Here is a 26441-nt window from a genome sequence, read left to right as displayed (position 1 = left end):
GGCAGCAGATATATCAGAAATGTCTGAAACCTTTTATTACAAATGAGATTAAGCTGCAAATGGAAGGACTTTCTCTGAGATGAGACACAGATTGTTATTTTGAGCCTGAACACAAGCTTGTAGGAGCCTGCACGTGTGCACGTATAAGTCTGCAGGTCAGCACATGCGGGTCACATGATGAAGTTCTCCGGTCTCTTCCTTCCTCCTTCCACACAACCTCATTCCAAGTGTTCTAAACCACGGCGCACGAGCTATCCTGCAAATGTGACCGCATGGGATAGAAGAAAGAGAGCGGCCTTAAAGGGGAAGTGTCTGTCAGGTGCTGCCAGACACCCACGCCTGCGTCAGAGGTGCTGTTTCTGGAGCAGGTGGATGTGTGCGCTAACCTGCACTTGTATTGACACACGTGCGTGTATGCAAATGAAGATGCAAGAGTGTTTGTTAAAGATAGGAGAGTGCTTAACTCAGCCCGAGGTAGGCGGGCCGGCACCTCCTGTTTCTTCTGTTCGGCAGCAGAGATAAGATCACACTGACCTGATCATTCAAAGCGCCCCAGGCTTCACCTCAGCAGAACAGCACCCTTCTGAGATCCTTAACTCCCATCTGATAGTTTGGATTCAGTATCAGAGGGCACAGATTACTGCGATCGTAGTCAAAATGCTGCGGTTTAATGTCCTATAGTCCGCTCCGTTGTGCGTCTTAGGAGTAAATCCCGATTAAATTCAGATTGGGCTTTAAATTGAGATGCCCTTCTGTGATTTACTTCCTGTCAACCTAATGTATTTTCATCAGCTCCTCGGTGTGACCTACAGTGTAACATCATTTAATACTCCTGTCCTGTAGCTTGTGGTCTCAAATGTCTGCTGTCAGATTTCAACGTCATTTTTGATGCCAGCAAAGCATTGCAGCAATACAAGTTGTCCTTTCAAATGTAGGCTGAAAAAATTAAAATGAGGAGTGAATTCAGAAAATTAAATGAATTTATTTTAAAAGTTTTTTTTCCCACAGGTCAACATGTGTAACAACAAGTTTAAAACCTGATCAGTGGTAAATGTTAGAAAATGTTTCTGCTTTTAAAATATGAAATGCATGAATGATAATGCATGCATATGTTTTTGAAAATAGAGGATAATATTGGGTATTTTAGACACCAAAGCTAATGACTAAATGTAAAACATTTTTTGTGGCTTTCCAGCAAATGAAAATTAAAATGTTTGATATTTTAATATACATGACACCTTCTGTGTTCATTTCTTTATCATCTGATAAAGAAATCTGTCATCTGATATGCTTCAGCCAGCACCTGCAGACACAAAATCATCTATATCAAAAAAGAGCCTCCTTGGACAGAGCCTTGTGGGACCCCTTTTGAGTCTGGAGGAAAAAACATTAATCAATTCTTATTCATTCACACTTATATGGCAATTGATGTATGATGGCCACCAGGCTCCACCAGGACCCTAAAGCCCATTCATTTCCCCTGAACCTCAAACCTTTGTAAGGGTATGTGTGAGGTGGTGTTACCTTTACTTGCATCTCTGAAACTGCTTCAGTGTTTGTTCATGAAAAAGCAAATGTTCTTTCTTCACCTCAGAGTTGATAGATAGCGTCTGCTTTGTTGTTGTTACCCAGCAGTAAGAAGGACACGCCTGAACCTGCGAGAGATGATGATGAAATGTGCCTTTGTTTCGTAATGGAGGCTTGTGTTTCCAGGCAATCTCTGGTGTGTACACGCTTACCTTGATGACCTCCCTCTCTATGAGCTTTTCTGTAAAATTGCAGAGCCTGTGCATGCGTGTCACTTTGTGTGACAGTCAGTTGTGTGACTCCCACAGATTGAGATGTTTTATTTTACAAAGTAGATTTAAAACATTCAACTTAATTATGTATACGTTCTTACATTTCAATCAGCATATTAGTCCTTGCAAAGATTTATTAGGAATTCATACAATAATCTATTGATGTCATGAAATCCATCTGCAAAGGTATCATTAGAGAGATTGATTCCTTTTTTAAGGTTTGGGCTCCCGCTTAACTGCTTGTGACTGACTTTCAATGCAGACAAAGGGAATCATAAACAGGAATGCAAATAACTATGCAGCAATCAGCAGAAACAATCAAAGCCCATTCGAGTGTAAACAACGATGCCTGGCCTCACACAGGAGGGAAAGAACCGACTCTCAGAAGTGAGGAGAGGAAAAAGAAAGGTTTAATTGTTACTTCATATCATTACGCAGCATTATTGTTCAAGCTCCAGAGGGATTCTTTATCTGGTAATAGCAAAACGTCATGTAGCAGATGAGTAGGCAAATACAAGTGAATATAAATCCCTTGGGACTATGGAATATATAAATTACCCACACTTTAGGATTGAATGAAGACGGAGCAAACGTGTTGTAAAATAACGTAATTATCAGCTGCGCATTGCTCAAATAATCTTGACAAAGGACCCCCTTTTAATCACTTTTCAATCCAGGTCTCAAATTTCCATTTTCAGTGCCGACACTTGATTAATATTGAGGCCATTCTTGATGTTGATGCATGGCTAGATGTTCGTTAGGAGCAGAGCTGACCACTGGGACATTATTAACACTGTGCACCCTCACTAACTGTCACACAAATGTACCTGTCACATCATTCATTATTTGATGCTTGGGCAACATTCAACAATCTCTGCAAAGTTGGTGTGGAAATGGGCTCCTGACAGCACCAGGATCATCTGTAAATAACCAAAGGCTATTTGAAAACACAGGGTATTAGGTCTTACCTCGGCTTTGTGAGCTCAAAATAAATCCCAGATAGATTGACTGTTTGGAATCTCGTTAGAACCAGCTGAATTGTAGCTTTTTGCCCATATAAGACTGTGTGTCCACTGTGTCAAAGTCACCCAGCAGTGTTCAAACCTGCGGCTCTAAATGTTGGTCCGTTAGAAGAAGCTGCGTATGATCTAATAAGTGCATACGTGTGAGTGGATTAGAAGGATTGGTTGAATGATTGACATCAGTGCTCGAGGATTATAAAGTAGTTTTCCAAAATAGGTTTCCTCCCTAAGCCTTTTTAAAATGGTAAAACATGTTTTAAACTGCATGAAACTAAACTAAACCACCCATTAAAGCTGTTCATCTTCAAACATGTGTGTCGACCTGAAGAGGTTAAACCAAGCTCATCACACACACTGTGAAAGCCCTAAAATCGACCTTATTTAGCTTTATGGTTGACCCTAACAATTAGTAAGTCCCCAGGCTGCATACAGCAAACATCCTGCTGGAGAGGGATTCAGTGCCGACATGGATGCAGCCATACATCTAATCCATGCCGGGAGTTCCAAGTGGAATTTTCTTCTGTCAGTAATGTATTGCGTTCCTCCTGAAACACATTTAACATTTCCACAGTTTTTATAACATGTCCTATATTACATTGATTCTAAAGACTGTTGGGGACTGGGCTGAGAAGCAGAAGGTTCTAGGTTCAAGCCCCAGAGTGGACAAAACATGGAGGGTGTTCTGGTAGTAGGGGGAGCTGCCAGGACACCCTCAGAGCACTGGCAAAGTACCCTTGGGCAAGGTACCGAACCCACATATGCTCAGATAGGGCCGTGGATGAGCTGGCGAGTCATTGAGAGGTGGACCCTGCCTGCGCCCATATGCAGCTGGGACAGACTCCAGCACCCTCCCCATGACCACGAAAGGGATAAAGTGGTCAAGGAAAGAAGAGGATAAATGACAAACATGTTCTCCTTTTTGCCTTTCTTTAAGTAACAAATACTTTTCCCGTTAATGTCCAAAGTAATGTACCTGTAATGTACATGATTTTTTTTAACAAAAGGAGTGAGAATTGTTTTGAATAAACTTTAGGAATGTGGTTGTTGTTGTCCACTTGGTCGTTATTTTCCTTTAAGGTGAATGGGTTTGGGATTACTTCTTTGACTCGTAATGGAGCAATAGCTCGACACGCACGATCCATCATCATCCCAACACTCCAAATAAAGTTTTTTATAAAAGAAACCTTCCCAAATGCACATCCAAAGGTTTCACATGAAGGTCAGACTCTGTTTTCTGTTCATCCTCATTCCATCTTCCTCCTGGATTATTTTCCCATCGCTCTGGTTCCGCTCAGGGAGGCCTCCCAGAATAAATACGGCCAGTCATTTCAGAAGCTTTTTGTGGTGCTTTTTGACTCCATCAGAACAAAGAGCTTTTGTTTACTTATTTATAGTTGTCTCTTTGTTTCAGAGATCATTTATGTAATGGTTTCCATCGTGGGCCCGATCTTCTCGTCAACAAAGCGATTTCACGTGTGATCCCATTTTCCCGTGGTAGAAACCTTCACACATATGGTTATTTCCTTAACGCAGATTAGCCTCCATCTAATGTGAAGTGACGCTCAACATCAGTGTGTAAGCTCTGGTGCAAATGTGTGTGCTGGCTGCACACACGACTCTGCACAAAACTGTCAGAATCATGTGAGAATAGAAGAGGTTGAAAATGCACAGCGAGATGCAATAAATCATTCATTTACTGTTGGAATAAAAATGTGTGTGTGATGAAATAAGTAAACAAGCCCCTCACAGCTTCCCTGTCTAACCTTGCTGGCACCAGCTCGATACAAGTGCTGTAACAGGACTGAAATATTCAAATTTGAATAAAAAGGGCGCCCGGGCAAAACTCAAATGCAAGACACTGACAAGAATGCTGCAATTAAGCCTTTATCTGGGTGATGAAGACCTTTATGAGGCGCACACGATGCATGTGCAACTCCTGTTTCCATGGAGACCCACTGTGAGTCCCCAACACCCATCTCACATGCAAGAAATTCCTCTGAAACCTTATTTTATCTGGGCAAGCGCACTTAAATGGGGATTAATCTGGCATGGGGGGTTCGAAGGGTGTCTCGGAGCGTGAACGTGATGTGTGGCTGAGACAGTGCTGCGGCTGGCCTTCTGCAGCCTGCCCGTGCAAATTGTGCCGCTGCTCGCCCGTGCAATAAGGGGTCTATGGAGAACTGAGCTAAATTTAGGTGCTGCACATCAGGTGTGGTGCACATGTCCTACCTTCGCAGCTCTTTTTGTCTCTGTATTAAGTGCAGGTTTGGAGAAGCCCGGTCAAAAAATCATGTTCTTTATAATAGTAACATAGTTTTTACCACAGTTTTTCCTGTTTTAAATACAAGGAAGGACTGAAATCCTCCCCCCGCTTTGTCGTTAAACACTTCAGTTAAACTGTTAGTCAAATGTGATGTTACGGTTTATTAGCAAACGAGATTCTGCAAACATCTCCCCCGGCGCCTGGGGGCATAGACCCATCTCATTGGTTGTTCAGGAAGTTTTATCTGAGCTGAAATCTCTGAGCCCAGCAAAGGGAGAGGAATCATTTTTACTGCATCCAAAAAGGACTGTTCATGTTATGTTCAGACAATGTTTAGAGTTTGAAATTCCCAGCAGATAAAGAGAATAACAGATGGGTCCTTTGCCATCCCTTTACGCATGCACATGGAGGCCTGCTCATTTATTTATGTATCACACAAGAGGGAGCCGTGGGTTTCACTAAGTTGCAGCTTTTTGGATTCTGTATTTCTGTCCTTTCCAGACATCAGCGCTCCCTCTCCGCTCCACGCCGTCGCCTCATTGTGCTATTTTCCGTTTCCATGCAAACTCCCTGTCTATTTTCAGAACCTGCTAATATTGGAGCTGTGAAGTCGTGAAGGTAAATAAATAAATTGGAGCCTATGTCAAAGTAATGATTGGCTTTGCTATTTAGGATCTGAATCAAGAGAGGTGAAAACTGCTGCTTGCAAACGATGAGGGGAGAAGCTGGAATGGGGGAAGGTGTAAGTTCTGATATTTCCCACAGTTCCAGAGAGTGTGTCACCTCATTAGGCTCATTGCCAGTTGTGTGTATGGGAGCCTGCGAGCATATTGTGTCGATACAACGAGCTGCCTGCAGGATAAATTATACATGAGACGGTGACTTTTGGGATAAAGAAGAGACATAAACACTTTTAATGGCAGTTTTGAAGCAGGATTTACTTTGTATTCCTTTATTTTGACACCCCTTGATTATAATATGATCTTAACAGCTTCAAAAGATGCTTAAACTGGTGCAAAAGTACCCAGAACTCGCGTCTCCCCTGTAGTTTGCACAGTAACCAACGTCTTTTTAAAATATTAAAATCCGCATACCACTTTGCGGATACTTTTAGTGGCCTCATATGCATCTAATTTCCGCCCCCAAAAAGAATATTCTTGCAGGTGCGCTTCAAATTAAAGTCATGCACATGCGAATCAAATCTAATCACTTCTCTCGGTTAAACTCCCCCCTGCAGGAGCTAAACGCGGTGAAAATCCACTTGACTTCACCTATTCAAGCCTCCGACGTCCCGGCCCAGAAATTTAATTCACAAATGCAAATATCGCCTCGCGCTCAGTCGCCGGCGGTGTCGCGCGCTGCGGGGGCGTGGCCTGCGGTGGGGGGAGGGCAGCGCGCGGGGAAGTTTTCAAAAGTGCCAGACAAACAAGAGCGGCTCGCGGGGAACAGGGAAATAACCTTGGGAGAGAGAGAGAGAGAGAGGTAGAGACCGAGAGAGAGAGAGAGAGAGAGAGGGGGAGGGAGAGAGATAGGTTTTATTCCCGAAGCCAAATCTCAGAAGAATGAAGCAGGTGTAATTTGGTAAAGCGTCTCTAAAAGAGTGACTCAGGTGTGTAGCTGGTGTAATGGGCGAGGAGTGTGCGCGTCCATTGATGGCTCCCGTGTATTGTGTCAGAGCACAAAGCCGACGCTGCCTCATCTAGAGCGCCCGCCCATCGGGCTTTCTGCGGAGCGATAGTGGGAGATTGATTATAGTCTCCGGGATTTCCGTGGAGGCAGCCGGAGCCTGCTTGGGCTGCGATTTACGCTTCTACATCAGCGGCGGAGGAAGGACGCAATCCAACAAGGACTTATTTCATTCTAACTTCAGATCAGCGCCGCGCACATCCCCGGGTCGCTGTCTGCGCGCAGGTTTTTCCAAATACGCGCAAGTCACGCTGGAGTTTTCCTCGTTTTTTTGTCTCCATTGAGGGGGGCTGAGAGTGAGAATCTCCTCCGCAGTCTCGGATGCGTAGTAAACCGGGAGTGGGTTGGGTCGCTCTGCTATAAGCTCTCATCGTCAGCGATAGAAGCAGATAGGAAGCCTCTGGGTTTTTTATTTTTTTATTTTTTTTTAATTGCGGGGGGGTCTAAGGGAAAGGTGAGCCGGACTCCCCGGCTGCGGATTTGACTCCAGATCACCGAGTATCTCCTAAAAAAAACAGCGCCTCCAGAAATCAGTGCCCTAAAGGGAATATTGGAAGTAAATCCGAGGGGCAACACGCCATGGCAACCGGTGCTCTCCTCGTCGTCGCCTGCGTGCTGTTTGGTAAGTAATAAAAATAATAATTACGAAAGGGAGGGGGATAAAAGGCTCCATTTACGTGTCCAGATGCATAAAGTAAACGTGCCGTGCGTCAGACCTGGCACACCTGTTTTGACACATTTGTGCGGGCAAGTTGGACCAGCCAGTCACCGTGAGTCAGGTGGAAGTAGGCTACATCAATAATCACTGCAATCATGGCAGATGCACGTCAACAGCTGTGTGTGCGCGCGGGCCCCGCGTGCGTGCGCGTCAAACTAGGTTAATGTGATATTTGGATTGTAGTCACAGATTAACCCTATGCGGGCTGACCTTCTGTGTTCAAGATCAACAGACATCCTGTCATTGTCTGCATGTGAAAGTCCACAGTCCAATCCAGCATTAGTGCACAGCTGGGTTACACACCACCGGCACCCTCAGGGTGTGGAGTCGTGCACGACAGTGGTACGGGAGCCTTCTGGTGGTAAAAGTTGTCACAGGTCTCACTCTGAGATTTTCGCAGATAAACGCAAAATTAACGCACTTCCTGCACACACCTGACTGGACTCGTGGCTGCTGACACTCGCTCATGCAACACAACAGAGCGCCTCCTGCCTGTGAACCGTCCCAAACAAACACCAGATGGCTTCTCTGTTCCCGGATGGGGAGGCCTGGTAGCACCGCCGGGGGCAGGGACGGAGGAGGCGGGTGGGAGTGGAAGCCGCTGAAGGCCCGCATGGCCGGCCAAAGGGATTACCTTTCCTGACGTTTCATTCCAGTGGATAAGAATTCACTTTCACCAGTATGAGGTAGAACTTGGAAAATGGGAGATGTAACAGCCCAGACCTGGTCTCCCAGTGTGGGCTGGCGGCTCTTGTTACATAATAATCATGAATCACAGTCAAACTGGGGGCAGCTTGGGATGGCGAAGAACATTTCAGGTGCTGGCAAAGAGGAGGTTTATTTGGTTTGTTTGTGTGTGTGTGTGGGGGGTGCACGCATCACACCGCTCATAAAATTATCTAATGCCCTTTTTCCAACGTCACATTCTGCTGCCCTTTTCACTGACAGTGGATTTCCATTTGTGAATCTTGGGAAATGTTGCTTGTTTTAAATTAATTTTCTAATCATAATGGCACATGATCTGGTTAACCCTGCAGTGCAGTACAGGAGGACACGTTTATCCTCGTTTAAGCAATAATCAATCACAGTCTGATTGCTTTGTTGTCCAGATTAATGTCCCACACTTGGATGGAAGTGCTGGTACTTCTGTTACTTAATCCTGTCAACACTGCCTGCCTCAGTGATACAGTATTGGAGTTTGATCATTAAAATGTAGTAGTATTGGTTATTTATTCTAGTCCTTTTTGAAGCTTTCAGGTCTTGATATGCAGCATCTTTTCCCGTCTTTACTGCACTTTTTGCATCTGTATTTAGGTGCTTTCTTAAATAAAAAGAAAAGAAAGACAATAAAGGGAGATGACAACTTTGTAATCCAGCATCCTCATCAATCATTATTAAGCCCAGAAGCTTTGCTTCAACAATATTTTGCCAGGCAGATCTCATACTGGTGTTATTTATGCTCCCGAGTTTGCATCCAGGTGTGAGTGTATGCACACGGGCGTGCATGTGTGGACTCATTTGAGGCTCTGGCCCAGGTTTATGATATAAAAAGAGTAGCCTGGAGGAGCCAATGTTTATTAGTTTCACGGAGTGAAAGAGCCGGGGTTGAACTATGAAGGTTGCCGTGTTTTACCGTGAGGTCAGGGAGCTTCAGGTCATGTGAAGACACGTACGAATCTGTGGCTCACCTAAATTACTGGAGATGTCCCAGTTTATATTACGAAATTGGAACGTAATTTGCTGAGACTGGCTGGTTTAACTGTGAAATGCCTGAGTGGTTTCCATTTACTGGGCTGACAGCAGAGCAGCCTGCACTCAACCAGTTTCAGACAAGCTGCCACTGGTTCTTTTAATCAGCTGGTCTCAAAGCACCTTTGCACTGCAAAGACTTTTTGGGCTCTGAATCTGACAGGATCCACTCTCCGTTGCTGTCTGCAGATGCTTGTGCGTTTCCATACGTTGATGAGCTTCACATAGGCGGCGAGACGGGTGCTTCCCCTGCAGCCCTGTGATGAATACATGGGCACCATCCGTAGACAGATGGTGGGTTGAGAGGATGAATTTTTCATAAGGGCTGGGGTGTGGTTGTGGGTGGGGCCTGTCATTCAAAAGCAACATAAAACAAGGAGCCCTGCGCTGTCGGCGGAATCAAAGAGTGCCGCAGTGATTTTCAACTCAAAATACCGCCATGGGCTTTAAATCTGCTTTAAATTACATTACAACAACACAAAAATGGATTTGCATCAGCGCTGAAGGGCGAAAGTACAGAAGATGAAAGCGAGTGCACCTGAAGAGGGAAATATAAATGGAAACTTTGAAGCACTGTGCCATTTGGAAAATGGGCAACGGTGGCATTGAAATTTTTACTCGGAGAAGGGAAAAAAAACCTGCACAAAGAGTGACGTGATCTTTTATCCCCCATCCCCCTGCATCTTCTCCCAGTGTGTGGTGGATGCCTCCTTGTTTCCCCTCAGTCATCTTTTTGTTCTGTTTCATGATGAGTGGTTTTTAAGTCAGAACAAAAGCTCGTTATCCTTGCTCACGACGCCGCTGTTTATCCAAAAGTTTCAAGATGTTGTCGTGACACCCCAGACACTGTCTGCTTATCAACAGAGAATATGAAGTCAGTCATCTATAATTGGTCCCAATAAATCTCAGTTCTGTAATTTATGATATATATTTTTTTTTTGGCTTTACAAGTCTTACTAATATTTAGAGAATGAAAAATCTCCATAACATGCAGCCCTGTCTGCACTGGTGAGACATGTTTAAGAAACAGCTGGCATTCAAATCCACCAGTTATGTGTTGTTATTATTTCAGGATATAAATAGCCCGCCATCACGGCTCTTTAGCATCCAGGCATTTCAAACTCTGTTGCGATTTAAAGTTTGTAGTACCACACCCTGATCCACTGAGCTTCTCCTCTATGGCGAGGTCGAATGACAGCTGGGAACCCCCCACCCCACCCCCGACACCCCACTCCAGAGACCTTTGCATTTGTGTGGTCAGACCTTTGCATCTTGCTGCTCTCCATCTTGACTCGGCTGACAGTGTGAATGCCTTCGGTGGGTCTGTCAGCCTCAGCTGACACTGGAAGGTAGCGGCGTCTAGACACAGAGGCTAAATGCATTTACTCAGTGTCTGGTTGGCTGTGAAGCTGATGTGGGATCATAAGCAGTGGAATTGTGTTTGGGGCGTCCCAACTTTTGTTATTATTTTGTGCTGCTTGCCACCAGAAATACAGCTACAACTTCTTCCAGTATGGGGTGGGGGGGGGGGGGGGGGGTCTCGGCAAGTCGCTGTTTCTGTGCTGTGTTTTCTTGTTTGTACTGTAAGCACCAGACCTGAACTTTAACAAGAGCTCCTTCTGAGTTGTTGGCTTGGTTTCCTCTGTCATATTATGACATTGTTGCCACAACAGGCAAAGGCTCCACAGAAAAGCATAACAAAAATGCAGCATTTCTTGATTCTTGATTTGTCATTTTGGGGCTTTTTTTTTTTTACAGATTAAATGCTGCTGTTTTTTGTGTAGTTGTTCTGTCATTCACAGACCAAGGTATAAAGCACATCAGTACAAAGTTTGGAAAAGTTACCAGGTAAAAGGTATCATTTCATTTGGGTAACCAGCACATTTGTTGGGCACCTAGAGGTTTCCTGAAGAAGGCAGATGAGTTTTGACCTTTTCTGTCCCGAACAGATCAGACTTTATGGAAACACGTCCTCATTCTTTCTCACAGCCTGCTATGGAAACTCAAACCCAGCTAGCCAAGCAGTTTAAAACAACCCATTACCCTCTCTTATCATACCCTCTTCCTGCCTCTTTCCTTTCAAATTGAAAAGTTTTTTTTTCTGAAATAAAGAGAGTTTCGCCCTGGCGTAGAGGAAAAATTAAAACTCAGATGATTGAACTTTAATGCTAGCAGTGCAATAAATGAGAATCTAAAGTTAGTTGTAGTTCATCAGTCTTCTCCTGCAGTGTCTGTTTTTACAGACCTCCCCATGTGACCCAGATCTGAGCCGTTATCTCTCGGTAGTTCACATCAGGATATGAATGACTCTGGGAGTGGAGCAAACTTAAGGGAAAATTCTTGTCTGCCACTGTGAATCAGGAAAGTGGCTCTGCAGCTCTGGTCGCGTCCCGTCTGCTATTGACTCCACAGCAGCAGGAACAGCAGCGAGAGCGTTGTCAGCTGCTCTGGTTACCTGTCAGGACTCTAAACGCATCACAGTTCTCCGTCCTGTCCACCCAGCAGCATCTATGGTGGCCTCAGATCACACCTCCTGCTTTTGTACAGCCAACAGCCCAACAATGAGCCTTCAGTGGGAAGCTTGGACTGATCTGTACGTAGTGCTGCCTCTGCTCACTCACATGTACTCCAGCTGCTGCCTCCTCCTCCACCTCCTCCTTCAGTGAATAGCCCCTGACCTTCCTCCCCCACTCCTTTTTTCTTTCTAAACAATACTGCAGAACCCACCTCTTCTTCAAAGCACGTTAATTACAGCCTGCCCCCAAGTGTGATCCGCACCAGATATTTAAATCCTCTCTTCCATGTTGGAGCGAGCGCGAGTGTAACGCCAACATCTTCAACGTTTTTGTCAAGTTGAAGGACCCAACCTGGTCCCGTCTCTGTGGGATATTAACTGCTCTGCTCCTCCCCCACTTCTCTGAGATGATAATGGATGGCCAATGAGTTTACCCCCCCACACACACACCAAAAAAGAAACGCACGGTTTTTGTGCAGCCACACTCCCCTGCTCCCTGTTTGATCCTCCACCCGACGAGATCCCACATCACCGTCGTAACTATGGTGACAGCTTCACGCTGAGCTGTTTCTGTGCATAAATGTTGCCACCATGCACAAAGCAACCCCTGTCAAAAATCATAACGCGGCAATGAGCACCCTGCTCACATCGCCTTTATGTTCTGGTAATGTGCCGCTTACCGTGCTTTACGAAAACCAGGTCCACGTTAAATGCATGTGCATTCATGAATGTACAAACATATGCATGTTTGTGCCTGAAAGGCAAAAAATGAATGACAATGGGAGGGAAGAAAAGTCTGTTTCAAGTGGACTAATTAATAGTTAATTACTTTCCTTTCCAATCTACAGCTTAATGTAGGGACTGATAGTGAGCTGCCAGTCACACAAATACCAGCCAGTGTATGTAGAGTAGACATAGCTGTCGGGTTTAATTGTGCACGGGCAAACGCTGGATAATAACCGAAGATGTGAGTGTTTTTATAGCCACTAATTCTTATGCACCAATTAACAATCAAACGATCTACTGAATCTTCTCTACCGGTGGCTCATGTCAGGATAGCTTGGGCTCTACACCGTTTGACACGACACAGCGCTGTACAGAATTGGTTTTCGGTTACACCATGGTACCACTAAGATGTGGGCGGGGCCATCGTAATCAGGAAATCACAACTCGGTACTCATCTCTAATACTTTAAGCTCTTGTCTTGTCAGTCTTAACACAAAGTACAGAGATCACGGTGCAATTAATTCTTTTTTACAGTTGGAGGCAAAATTTAGACATTACAATCTTCAAAATCTGAAATGTAGCAAGACTTCACCAAAAATATACACATACAAAATACACAAAAACGAACTGGGGAATGAGTTATTTAGCACTGGTGGCTAACTAGCCAGGTCATTGTCTGTGTACAGGAAACACAAGTGTTATTGGGTTCTTCTACTTCCTACACATTGAGTATCAAAATGAGCAAAATAAACGGGTTTTTTTGCGAATCACAACAATAAAGGACAGTTAGAAGGTTAAGACATAGCTTTAAGGTTGAATTGGGTTTGTGTTTACAGGGATAGTCCGGATAGTTAGGGTAAGGATCTGCTGAATGCATTATGTCTGTGAAAGTCCTCACAAAATTAGAAGTACAAGGATGTCTTGGTGTGGCATCCGCTGATATGACTAAACTATAAAAAACTCTCTCAGTTCTCTGTAAGGACCTTTAAGTGTTTCACACCATTAAACAGGAATAAAGAGATCTGTTGATGCTTACAGATTACTGGGATGTTCCTGTAACTTTACTGCTCCCAGTCAGCCTCGCAGACGACTTACAGAATTAAAGATATGGTGGTATTCCTCATCGTGCTTAGAGAAGCTCCTGGCAGTAAAAGTTACCTTATGATGCTGGAGGAGATGCCCGAGAGTGTGTTTGTGGACATGGACACTGGTGATGCTGATGTTTGTGAGGAAAAGTCACATAAAAACTCATTATTGTCAGGAATCTATGATGGATTTAGAGGCCAGGGACGCAACAGAAAAGGTGAATCTTTTGTGATTCCTATCTCTGAGTGGTTTGGTCATTTTGTGGGGGAATTAATTGAACTTTTGTCTCCTGTGGAAGTTGGAAAAAGAGAAGAATTGCGATAGAGAAGTTGCACTGCAGTTCAGTGGTTTAGCAGGAAATGAGGAACATCACTCCTTCTGTGTACATTACTTCTGTCTGTCTCTGGTGATTGATGGTTCACTTTGTTAACTCCGGGTTGAATAAAATATGAGAGAAATTCTTCCGTGATGTATAGTTCCCATAATATTTCAAAGTATTCTGGCTTTATTTTGAAGGAGGTCTAAATAATGGTGTTCCATCATGCCTTAAAGGTAAAGACAGGCTAGCAGTTTATGTGTGCACGGCATACTTAAAATTAGTTATTATACCACACACATATACAATATTTAGACTTTGAGAATATTATGCTTGTCTGGATCTCTGCCCCTGTGCAGTATGACTGAGGACTGTAAGTGACGCTACATCCACAGAACGACTTAACTTAAAATTCTAATAATGAAATGTTTTTAACCACGTTACCTACTGCCACCACGACCCAATGCTAGTTATTTATTCTTTACTTACAAATACGTGTTTAAGCCACTGCTGTTGTGAGAAAAATCATTCCTGAAAGCAGATCAAAATGGGATTTTTTTCTGGATAATGCCGTATTTGTGCTTTCTTAAAGCATTTTTAACACCGTTCTTTCTGATTTTTCTGTCAGCTTGCGTTCAACTAATGTCAGCTCTGACACTCGCGCTGCACCTTTTGAGCCTTTGCCAATCATGTTTACAGCTTGCATAGACTTTCTCACTCTCCGGGATGCTGTTAAAAATGCATCTGAACGCTCCAGCACGTTTTTTTTCTACTTAATGCATCGGCCTATAATATCTTTGAACATTACTGTGCTGTTAAATGTCAGGAGAAAGGAAGTTAGAAAGCAAGGAACTACGCAAGAGTAGCTGAACTCAATCATTTCACATCTGCACAGGTTATGAATTAATGCTCAATTTAATCTAGTGTCTTTTTTTCTGCTTCCACTAAAGCTAGAGTAAATCTACATGTTTAAAAGACTTCACAACTTGGGAATCAGATGGTGGCTGGTGAACAACACGGGGCTCCATTAAAGGGCCGACATTAGCATTGTTGTCTCCAGGAAATCAGCTGGCAGATTCAACGTTCAAACGTTCGGTGGAAAATCCCCACATTTAATAAATGACCACAAAGAAGGCACAGCTGAAACTCAAAGGCAGCTTTCTATGGCCGTCAAACAGTCCAGAGAAGCAGCTGATGTGTAGGAGGGAGAACGAAGAGGCAGCTGTTCCGGCACAAACTAAAGTTAATGATCTGCTCCGTGCTGTTGACGCTGTCAGCAAATAGTACTGGTATCAAAAACAAACACCGGGAAATACCAATCAGTACTCCATTCACACACCAAAACACAGTATAAGAAAAACCTCTTGACGGCCATGAACATTGATAGAGTACAGTAGCACACAGTAATGTGAGGTCACTGCTTTATTGTGGTTTCACCAGCTGTTGGGAACAACAGTGCAGATGGGGTCACGACTGCTTTATCCCAGGGGACCATAAATTAAAGCAAGTTAGCATAGCGAGACCAGACGATAGCGTGGCCCAGGTGTGACACGGAGAATACGGTCCCCTTTCAGAGCTGCAGACAGAATCAGAATAACAATAGTATGTTTAAATTGAAAGATTTAGCATTAAAAAAAACGCCTGAAGGAAAAAAAGCATAATTATATTCGCTCATGAAGGAAACGGAATGATGGCTGGCCTCGCGCTTTCTGACGGGAATTTCTAACGTTAATTTTACTCCACAGTATTTTCTGAGGGCTGCTTTGCTACTGTAGACCAGTCACATTGGGAGCCATTTTTAAGAAAATGCTGCACAAAACCAACTCCAGCCTTCCCTTGACAAGTTCTATTTTAATGGATTTAATGGTAAATTTAAGTCCATTTTACCTTTATTAGTCCCACTTATGTCAAGATTCTGATGTCATCATTTGGAAATATGTATTCCTCATACAAACAAAGCAAGTCTTCGATGGTGTTGCCAACGATTCTAGTGTTAAATAATAAAACAATCTCAGGTGCTCATGTGTACACAGGAAATGAATAGATTGGGTGCTTTACAGGGTGTTAGTTAAATTAATCTTTAATAAAATAGCTTCTTTTCAATAGTTTAGAGAGATATTTAGAGTGGGAAGTGGCACAAGCTAAGAGGCTAATGGGTGAAGCTCTATATTTTCTATTCAGTGCACAGAGAAGCATCTTCTCATCTCTCTAAAGTAGCTTTTTAAAACTCCTGCCAGGTTCTGTGGAACAGAGCTGTGTGAGATCCAAGAACGAATGTTTTACTGAAGCTAGAGGAGAGTCATGTATGTTTCTCCCTCAAAACCTTTTTTCTCATCTCCTCCCACAGTTTTGTCCAACTACAGAATAAGAACTCGATGTCGATCAAATCTTTCCACTTTATGATTCTACGTCTTTAATCCTCACATGTTCACACCACATGCTTCTTTTTCTAGGAAAAAAATGAAATGGTAATAGTGTACAGCGTTTCATCCGCCCACTCCGGGAATGCTTCTGCTCATTCTCACTATGATTAGCTGCTCAGATGTAATAGGCAGTTGTTGTAACTGTCAGCTGTTCAAGTGGCCTCCCGGCTAAAGTTCTGGCTCTCTAAGGGAAGTTCCCCTCCACCAAATGACTTTGTCACCGTCACCTGACTTGTCTTTCCTTTGTGAGAATGTGTCACTTAAAGATGGAAAGACATCACATATCCGCTTAACAGTCCCACTGTAATAAACCACATGGTTCTGATTGATTCCTCCAAGGTTTTGAAGCCGCTGATGAGGTCAGACGTCGTTAATGATAGCCCCGACTCACTGATTTCTACTTTCTGTCACTGATGGCGATAACAATCAGCATGGCAGGGACAAAAGTGGGGAAGAATTAAAGTCCTGACCTGTAGCTGCTGTGATGTATGATGTTTCAACATGTGGCTTCTTCTGTAGTGGACTCCTGAGCTTTAGGGTGACTTTTTGGTGTCTAACGCTACAGTCACCCCTCTCAAAATGGACACGGTTAGATTCCCAACAGTCTGCTTACATTGGGCAGATTTCGCCGGCCTTCTCTACATTCTTGTTCAACAGTGGGTTTCTGACCACTGTTACACTTAGTTACAGTTAGTTTTCATAACATTTTATACTCTTAGCTTATTTGTGTTCCAAATAGTCATTCTTCTCATAGATATTATAAATATCTTATATACATTGTATATAGTTTACTGAGCAACCCATTGAACTTTGGATGCTTCCTCCAAGTAGAAACGGCCACTGGTTTACACTAAGATGACAAGCTACCCCAGTTTTGTCTACACCTCACAGACGTCTCGTGCAGTGGACGGGGAGTGAATGGAGTCGTCATCGTCTGGTTAAAGTTGGCAGCTGCTCGCTAAGCATTAGGATTATCTTCGCACCAAAGTGCTCCCCGTATCTGCCGCTTTCATCGGTGTCCCTGCATTTTCCCCTCATTGTGGAATCTCTCTGTCTCCCAGCACCCACACTCTCTCCGGTAATGATGTTAACAGGGTCAAACGCTTTCCGCAGCCTGGAAGGAGACTAACGGGGGATGGTTTTGGAGTGTGGGTAACCAGCGTTGAGATGAAAATGTTCTGATGTTGCTCATCTCTGCAGCGTTTATGTCTGAACCGATCATACGTGCAGCGCAGAAGTCAGTGTTTCACTCTTACATTCGCTTGGTTCCCTGCTTTTTTTTTTAAACACCCTTGAGCCAGTTTTGAGTTTTCTCCTCTCGTCTTCTTTCCCACGCCTGAACCACATCACCCTTTACTTTCTTACCACTGCCTCCCTCTTGGAAAATCTTCACAACATGAGACGAGTGTGAACCTCCCTTGGGGAGATGGGACATAGACTAGGTCTTTTTTCTTTTTTTTTTAAATGTCTAGCAAGCGTGTTAATATTCGATTCATATTTCACTGGCTGGAGTTTCTTAACTCCTGCATCTGTTCAACTTTACAGGCAACTTTTCAGAAATACTTAAATTACCGAAAGCTGCTTTAATGTTTGTTCCTGAAATGGCTGCATGGCTCGGCATTAATCAGAGGTTTTTATTTTTTTTTAAAGAGTAGCTTGTCGGCACTCATTAGGCAGAGCAGCCTGTCATGATTTATAAGGTGATACATTATTAATTAGCCACTTCTGTTTATGATTTGTTGGTAATTGAAGAGCATAAAACAACTCCCTCGCATTTACCTGCTGATGTGAATGTGAAGGGAGTGCAGATGATGCTTCTCTTTTACATGCACGACATCACATGTTTGTCTCAGCTGCAGCTGAAAAACAGAAGTCTGAATCGTCGCTCGCTGGACCACAGAAAAACCTTGTTTTGGCAGCGATACCTCGGGGTTGGAGGATATTGCCCTCCGAGTCCAGCTTCCAGAAGGGGCCAGTGAGCGGGAGTCTCGCTAAGCCCCGCCCACTTTGATGAAGAGGCATTTATTGGTTTATTGATTTAAAGTCTTGTGTCTCCAACTTTGTACAGACATTTTTAAATAATTATATATTGTTTGCAGTGGATAATGTGGATCCTGTCACCATCAGCCCAAGCATTACTACTGTAGATGATCTATTACGTAGTTCCCTCTTCTGTCTCGCAGACAATTGGTGAACATTTAGTGACTTCCTCCTTAATTCCTTTTTTTAGCCTGACCTTTTTGGCCATTACAACACAGTGCTTAAATAATCTGTTTGGAAATACAGACCATACAGACAGGAACACTTATTTTAAAAGGGCAGATGGTATCTTCCATCTGATCTGTTGCCACTCAGAAAGTTTTATTTAAAGAGAAGATAGATAAAAAGAGATGATAATAAACATGCTTTTGCACCGGTGGCTGAAAACTCCTTCAATAATCCAAATTTTAGCAAGAAGAGCTTCGATCACATATCCCCCAGTTCATAACATCAGTCGTAGGTTGTTGACACTTTTATTCCCCCTGGTTTTACATTTTGCTTTTTGATAGGTGATGGACAGACATATTCTAAATTAGCACCTCTGTGAATGTTCTGGTGTTATGTGCGACCTGCAGTGCTATTATTACACACCTCTCAAGGTGTGTAATTAACCTGTGACATGGTGTAGAGGAGTGATGATGGGACTGCTGGGCAGAGCTGCTACTGGCCTTGCTGTTTCCACAGAGATTAAGACACTGGCCATAAATGATTGGATTAGTGTTTAACCCCCCCCTCCACTTGGCACAATCCTCTTTAAGTCTCGTGTGTGTGTGTTTGTGTGTGTGTTTTTCATGGCCCTGTTTTTATTATAGCCCTGTAGCTCCAGTGGACAAGGTCAGTCAAGGATCCTTCACCGTCATCTGAGGATGGTTGCATGTTTCCTGTTAGCAGACATGGAGCTGTGCTGGATAAGAGACCTCTGTAAATAATTGAGGCAGGACATGACAGAGAGAGACAGAAGGCATAAGGAAGAAGACATCTGTGGCATGTACAGATGGAGATAAGCACTAATAATAGACTATCTGTGGCCTTGTTAAGAAAATAAGGGCAGTTGCTGATTGAAGAGGCACAGCCAGAGGTGAGGGATTGCTGGGGAGGGTTAGTGGAATCTGTTGAAGGTCTGCAGGGTTTGGTATGTCATTGTCAGCCTTTCTAAACAGCCCACAGAGCGATGGGAACTTTGAAGTTTTACAGAGCTGTTTAAATCCTGCCTGAAAAGACGCAGAGAACCGCAAGGCAGCCAGAAAAGACAGGAGCATCCAGAGAGCTGGGGAGCAGGACGCTGCGAAAGGAAAGGATGGATGACGGGAGGGAAGGAGTGAGAGTAATCAGAACTCTGGAGGCATCGGGTTTCAGGAGGATGACGGGAGGCAGGCGAGCGGAGGAAAGTGCACCAAACACAGCACGATTAGTTTGTCTTTTTGTCGTACGTACTGGCTGACTAATGCGTTTGCAGCAGATGAGTAGCTGAAAGACGAGAAGCGGTGATGCAGAGGTACAGCCTGACCTGAGCTGAGCTCAATGTGGGTAGACTGAGTGACGCCAAACTAGCTCAAAAAACCGGGAACCAGTGCTTGAGTCAGAGGAGATGATGGCCTTTTAAGTCGTGCATCACCTGCTGAGCGGGATTCATTTAGCATAAACAGACTTACTGTCCACCACGAGCTTTAAATTAAATGTCTGACGTGAATTATTATTTATGGTAGAGGCCAGTAGTCTTTTTATAAGCTCGTTATCTAATCCCATTTGATATATTCCTGTGTGTATTTACGTGGTCAGGAAGGGTCAAAATAATTACTGGTTTATTATCATTTTTTAATTTAAAAAAAAAAAAGGCAAATCTCCAGAATATTTTAATGACTTAAGAGGCACAGGAACTAAACACTTGACACTAGATGCTAACCGAGCAGCTTGATGACACAAACCACCTGAGTTTTTCCTGTAGCAGCTGATCTTACCTTGGACATTATCTCCTTTCAGAGGCCTGCATTTGCCAGTCACCATCGTAGACACACAGCATTCAACTGTATCAGTTGATGTTTGTAGGAATTTGATTCCACTGATTTTGCTGCATGGTAATCCTTGTGATGCTCTAATGAAGACATTATACAAATGTTTGTATTTGTTATTCAGCCGGTCCTACGGGGAATTATCCCTGCAGCAGCAGGAAATGAAATAGACACGAAGGCTGAGAGAAGTTCTGATTTGCTCTATGTTGAAAATGCTTGCTGCTGACTGACGCAAGATTCCTTCACAATTAAATCTATCATTAATCGTGAAAGGCGGAAATATTTGACTTGATCAGAATAAAATAAGGAAATTGATAACAAAAGCTCCTTCCTTTTTCCCATTTTATATCAGAGATATAAACATGCATATTCAAACAAACTAAGCACACGAAATGTACTAAAATATACCTTTTTGTGTGCAATCAAGGGGTTTATCTCAGTTATATTACCATATGCTTCCCACAAACACAGTTTTTATTTCACTGATCATATTTTTGCATCAGATACTTTAAATAAGTTATAGCAGCTGCATGAAAATATAAGCCGTGCAGGAGCGTTTTAATCAGGAGCGACAAGTGAAGGTAGTGAAATATAACGTTGATTACAGCAGATGACAAACCTTGTCAAAGTCCTTCCCTGCTTAAACTGATTTGTGATCAGCGGACGTGCGTCCTGATTGTCAGAGGCAGAAGCAATATCAGTCCCCAGTAGAGTAGAGATGCTCACAGTGGCGGCGGTGACGGCTGACGACTCTGCTGAGCACCGACACTGAGAGGATGAGGCCGATGAATCATGTGCACGCAGGCCTAAAGAGGGGAGGCAGAGGGGCACGCAGATCTGCAGCACCAGCAAACTGGAGGCACAGAGAGGTTTATTTAAAGGGAGACGGCAGCAAAATGAGGCTCCTGGCAGTCACAGCTAATTGTTGTTTTGTTTTGGGGGGGGCACAGTGGTGTGTCTTCACAGCCAGGAGGTCCTTTGTTTCTTAGCCAGGGAGTTTGCACATTCTCTCTGTGTCAGCGAGGTTTTTTTTTTTTTAAAAAAACATTAAGCTAATAGGAGACTAAATTAAGCAGACGTAAGTAGATGATGTGAGATGGATTGACCTGTTCAGGATGTCTTCCCATCCTTCCTTTTGAAAAAAGAAACAAAAAAACAAACTAACAAAGCGAAAGAAGGCAGCTATGCTGGTCAGGTGATAATCAGTTCCAAACTTCAACATCTGTAGCATTTCCTCCTTAATAGTTTCTGTTTTCTTTCCATTTATTTGTGACACTTCATCCTAGCAAGATATATCAATACCAGGCTGCTTGGAGGATTCCTGCTATTCCTATTTTTGAATTGATAATTTAGTGGATAGTCAAACAGTTTATCTGTTTGTTTTTTTTCCAGTTCCATTGTAAAATACATTGGCAGTGTCTATAGGGATGTTCTATGGTCCAGCACTGTGCTTCAGGGGACTAGAACAGCTGATATCTCAGTTCACTGCAGCTACAGACTGAAAGGACATGCCTGAGAGGAGTGACTGATGGGTAGAATGGTGGAAGGAGGAAAAAAAGTCATGAAATATTTTGGCTAAACGGGCTAAAAAATTCAGCCCTGGATTTTAGAGCACAAGTTGATCTATCATTCAGGCCAGGAGTTACTCCTACAGCAACAATCATACAGACTGCTGGATGCTGCTTTTGTCCTTTTTGGACCACTTAGCTTTGTTCAGCCACTCACTCATTACTGTTTCTGATATTGGGCATTGGCTGAATGACTCCATGCATTACTTTAGTCTGAGCAGACAATCACAAAGCAAAAAATGGTGCTACTTGGTTATTTAAAAAGAACGCAGGCACGAATGAACAACATTTCACTGTGTGTGCCTGAAAGAAAATTAGGGAGAAAGGATGTTGAAGTTAAAAAGCTGTTGTGCTAAATTATTAATGGGACACATTGTGTCCACAGGCACGTCTTGCACAATGTGTGTGCACAAACACACATACCGCAGACACACACCGCAGACATATGGCAGACAGGAAACCGTAATATTGTCAATTTATATTCTGTTGTCTTTGCCCCAGTAAGAGACGTTCGAACCGTGTGTGTGAGTGCGTGTGCGAGTGTGTGTGTGTGTGTGTGTGTGTGTGTGTGAGGCAGGAGAGAGGGAGGGAGAGAGACGAGTTGAGACAAGACATATGCTGCCTACCTAAATATAGATCGGAGAGCAACACACTGAGCAGTAATTAGTGTACTGTCGGGGCTTAACACTGAAATCATACTTCAGTTTCTCAGTACACAGTTAGTTCAGCTACCTGTTTAAAACGTGTGTATTCATATGGCTACAATTACATTTTATTCAATTTCTTCTATGAATAAACAGGTATCATTATTGGAATGAATAAATATGTAAAACGCGAACATCGGTATTCTGCTGCTCATCTAAATTATGTTTTACAAATTACACTTGAGGAAAAAAGTAACAAACTTACCTCAAAGTTTCATTTGGTCCCAATAGTAAATATCAGCAGAAATGCAGTACGAGCGTTAATAATCGCAGGAGTGATCCTCTGTGGATGTTGCCTCAGCACTCAAAACAGTGTTTACTGTCTGTTTTACAAACACCGCCTGACACGCTCGCTGTGCTCCACTGACTCGTATTTGACCAGCTCTTACTGACCCCTCACCTCGGCCCCCACAGGGCCCCCTCTCACCTTGGTCCAGCTGCAGTGCTGTCCAAGGCGGTGAAGAGCAGATGCTCGTAAATGCAGGCGCATGATTGCATGTTAGCTGTTTAAAAAAGCTGCTGTAAATCTTTCAAGTGGTGGGTTGTGTTTAAAAAGTGTGTGTGTGCGTGTGTGTGTGTGTGTGTGTGTATACCTGAGATTCAGTAAGTACTTTCTAGAATGCTCTGCTACACATGTCACAATGCTTCTGTATTTTCTCAGAGACACAAGGTGCATAAATATGCTAAGTGTTAAATATTTAAAAGACCAGTTTTGTAACCCATGTTCTCTTGTCTTTTTCATTTTCCCCATCCTCTCTACCTCTTTCTCTTATTGCCGTCTCTCTTGCTTGTAGCCGGTGTTGCCGTGGCTCAGAGAGTGGTGACGGTACAAGCTGGACCTCTGATCCGGACCGAGGGCTCCCACGTGACCATCTGGTGCAATGTGACCGGCTACAAACAAGGGACTGTGCAGGACTTCGAGTGGTCCATGTACCTGCCCTCTGCACCCGACAGGGAGATCCGCATCGTTAGCACAGCTCAGCCCAACTATGCCTATGCCATTTACACTCAGAGGGTGAACAGCAAAGAGATCTATGTGGAGAGGCTGAGCCGTGACTCGGCCGTGCTCCACATCACCAAAGTGCAGGCCAATGACCAAGGGCTGTTTGAGTGTTACACACCCAACACTGATGGCCGGTACCTAGGATCCTACAGCGCGCGTACAAACCTCACAGGTAAGCCTCCATGCACATACACCTATAGATTTACAATGAACCCCCACCTGGTCACACAGACTGAGCACACACACCCACACACATGGGTATTGTGTGAGACACCTGTTTGATGCCGAGAGAGGCGGCAGAACTTATGTAAAATGATGTTTGGTCCTGTAAAAAGCAGCCCATCGCCAAACAAAGACATTGTGTTAGTGCATGTTGTAGGTAGGAACACGGCATTCTGTGTTCAGGATGGGATTTACATCACAATAAACTGGGTTCACGGAAGAGAAATTTATCACAGCACCTTTGAAAGACGCTTGTAATTAGAAATGCTAATGTGCTTTACCCACCAGCAGGCTATGAAACTGGAGCTCATTCCGGCACAAAGTATAAAATCGCCAGGCTGCCTAATGCACCTTAATCCAAATGGGAATACAAGTTTCTTTGATGTATCAGTCCTACCAGGGGTGTTTGGGGCCATTGAAGGTCTGGAGTCTCACACGTGTCAGCTTCTGTGTGAATATAAATGTGATTTCTATTCTTCTATTGATTTAATTAATCTCACAAACAATAACCGAAGCATCTCCAGAAAGATGGCTGTGATCTCTACACCCATACAAGTGTCTTTCCGAAGAAACGTGCGTCTCGACCAAAGCGCTTCTCTGTCCCTCACACACCCACTCTTGTTCTTCTGTCTGACATCTACTTTATTCTTTCCTCGCCCTGAGCTTAATGTACCCCTCGTGTTCCTGAGATCTCTGTTTTAAACAGCGGCAGCGGTTTTATCTTGTACTCTTGGTGATCTCCCACTCTCTCTCCCAGAGCTATAGTGTTTAACAGACGCACAAAACAAGCCTCCAGTCCTGAAGACACACAGTTGTCCTACTCCTGGGCCTTTGTTGGCGATGTGGCCGATGGCAGAAATGATCGGTTTTACCAAATATTTTTGTACTTTTCAGATTAAAACTGAAAGTCAGGCTTATTAAAAAACTTCTAGATTGTGTTGAGAAAGTGTTATGAGGATACTATAAACTCTATACTCTGGTAGGAATTCTAATATTGGCCAGGGTTCAGGTGTGGGCCACTCAAACAATTGTGTGGTGATGGCACTTGGTATTTATAGAAGTGTGTGTGAGTGCCAAAGTGTGTTCAGAGGTGTTTAGGGACTTTGTTATCCGAGCCTTCCTGTGTCTTTAACCTCCTAACCCACTTTCATGGGGCCCGCAGCACAGAGCTGGGAGCGGGGTCTCCATTAGACCCTCTCTGTTACTCCCCAGCAGCTGCAACCCTTCTTGGGCCATTATGAACAAACAATGCCCTGCATTTCCCCTCCCCTCTCCCTCCAAATGCTTCCTCATTCTTCTGTCTTTTATTTTGTCATCTGTCTGTCTTCATCCATCATCCATGGCCTCTTTCTTCAATTTGCTCTGCTGATGCAGACTTTGAGAATGTGTTTTTTCAAGGACGATGTCAAAGGACAAGCATAACCAGGAGAGTCGTAGCGATGAAATATGGGGAGAATGGAGACAGGAAGTGGAAGGTCAGAGAGGAGTTGCATGTCCGTGTGAGGTGTTTAGGTTCATTTCAGGGGAAGACTGAAGTTAGAGCTGCAGATGTCTGACTACAACAATGGTTGTTTGTGTGGAAATTCGATGCTTCCATTCAAATTTGTGAACATGCCAAAGAGACAAAGTGCGTCCTTGTCTCACCATCTCTGACGTCAAGCTGCAGCAACATTAGCAACACTGGTCTCGAGTCAATGGATACCGGATCAACTTTTATATTATACTGAGGATATTGGAGTGCTGGAATCTGTTGACAGCAGCCCAGGCTGGATGTAACATGTCAGAGTGAAAGAAGGCTGATTTTTCTGATGCTGCAGTCAAGAACTCCAGAGTGACCTGAATCATAAAGTTATACAACAGGCAGCTGCTGAGTTTAGCAGCTAATGAGTTAGGAAATGGTGGAGGAAAAAAACCCAAACCTGAATGGTCTTCAGCTGGTGAAAAACACACATTTAAAAGCACAGCAACATTTTACCGGTAGGTATAAGATTTATATACACACAGAAACACACAGAGGAGCGAGCTGTGGAAGCAGACCAAGGGTGAGACATCAGACTCCTACACAGCAGAATGTCTTAAATCTGTCTCACTGTCATATTTTAAAATGATGATGCAATAATATGAGTACAGTTGACAATAAACACTTTTCCGGTGTTCTTTGTGACTGACCCTCCTGTTGGTCTGGAATGTAGCAGCAGCTGCCCTCAGCAGATATCTTCACTTGAATTCCTGTTACCATTTGCTTGCCCCGTCGCCACTCGGCAACCTACAAACTGTCGGCCGAAACCTTTCACCTTCCAGTACTGCAGCATTCCAGGAATGCTCCAGCCAATAATGCAAGAGGCTGGGGATGATGTCGCGCACAGATATCAAGATGAAACTATTTCAGGTCATGGATATGCCCTCGCCACCACCTGGATGGGATTTGGATTGCAAATGACCTATAACCTTGAGGGTTTTTCTTATTTGGTTAACACAACCTTTAGTCCTAGTGGAGAGTTTCTTGGTTCAAGAGCACTGCAGATGTACCCTTGAGCAAGGTATCAAACCCTCCAATTGACATGGCCCTGTGACCAGCTGGTGACTTGTCGA

At 43.7% G+C, this 26441-nt stretch overlaps 1 protein-coding gene and 1 long non-coding RNA gene across 2 annotated transcripts in view; one reads left to right on the top strand and one right to left on the bottom strand.

The window, feature by feature from the left end:
* Positions 1-6519: 6519 nt before the first annotated feature.
* igsf3 (immunoglobulin superfamily, member 3) overlaps positions 6520-26441 on the top strand; it is a 60848-nt gene continuing 40926 nt past the window's right edge. Inside the window, exons 1-2 of the mRNA XM_011608997.2 lie at positions 6520-7392; positions 23419-23799. Of these exons, the coding sequence (XP_011607299.1) occupies positions 7350-7392; positions 23419-23799 (424 nt within the window). The 5' untranslated portion in view covers positions 6520-7349. The remainder of the gene's footprint in view (positions 7393-23418; positions 23800-26441) is intronic.
* LOC115249043 (uncharacterized) lies at positions 19079-22970 on the bottom strand. The gene is made up of 3 exons (XR_003887747.1): positions 22830-22970; positions 20972-21205; positions 19079-19247 (listed from the first exon to the last, which is right to left on the bottom strand). It is a non-coding gene; the product is annotated as an uncharacterized lncRNA (long non-coding RNA).

The sequence above is a fragment of the Takifugu rubripes genome, chromosome 1, assembly GCF_901000725.2.
Source record: "Takifugu rubripes chromosome 1, fTakRub1.2, whole genome shotgun sequence".
NCBI classification, from domain to species: domain Eukaryota; kingdom Metazoa; phylum Chordata; class Actinopteri; order Tetraodontiformes; family Tetraodontidae; genus Takifugu; species Takifugu rubripes.
This window is presented reverse-complemented; position numbering and strand designations above follow the sequence as displayed.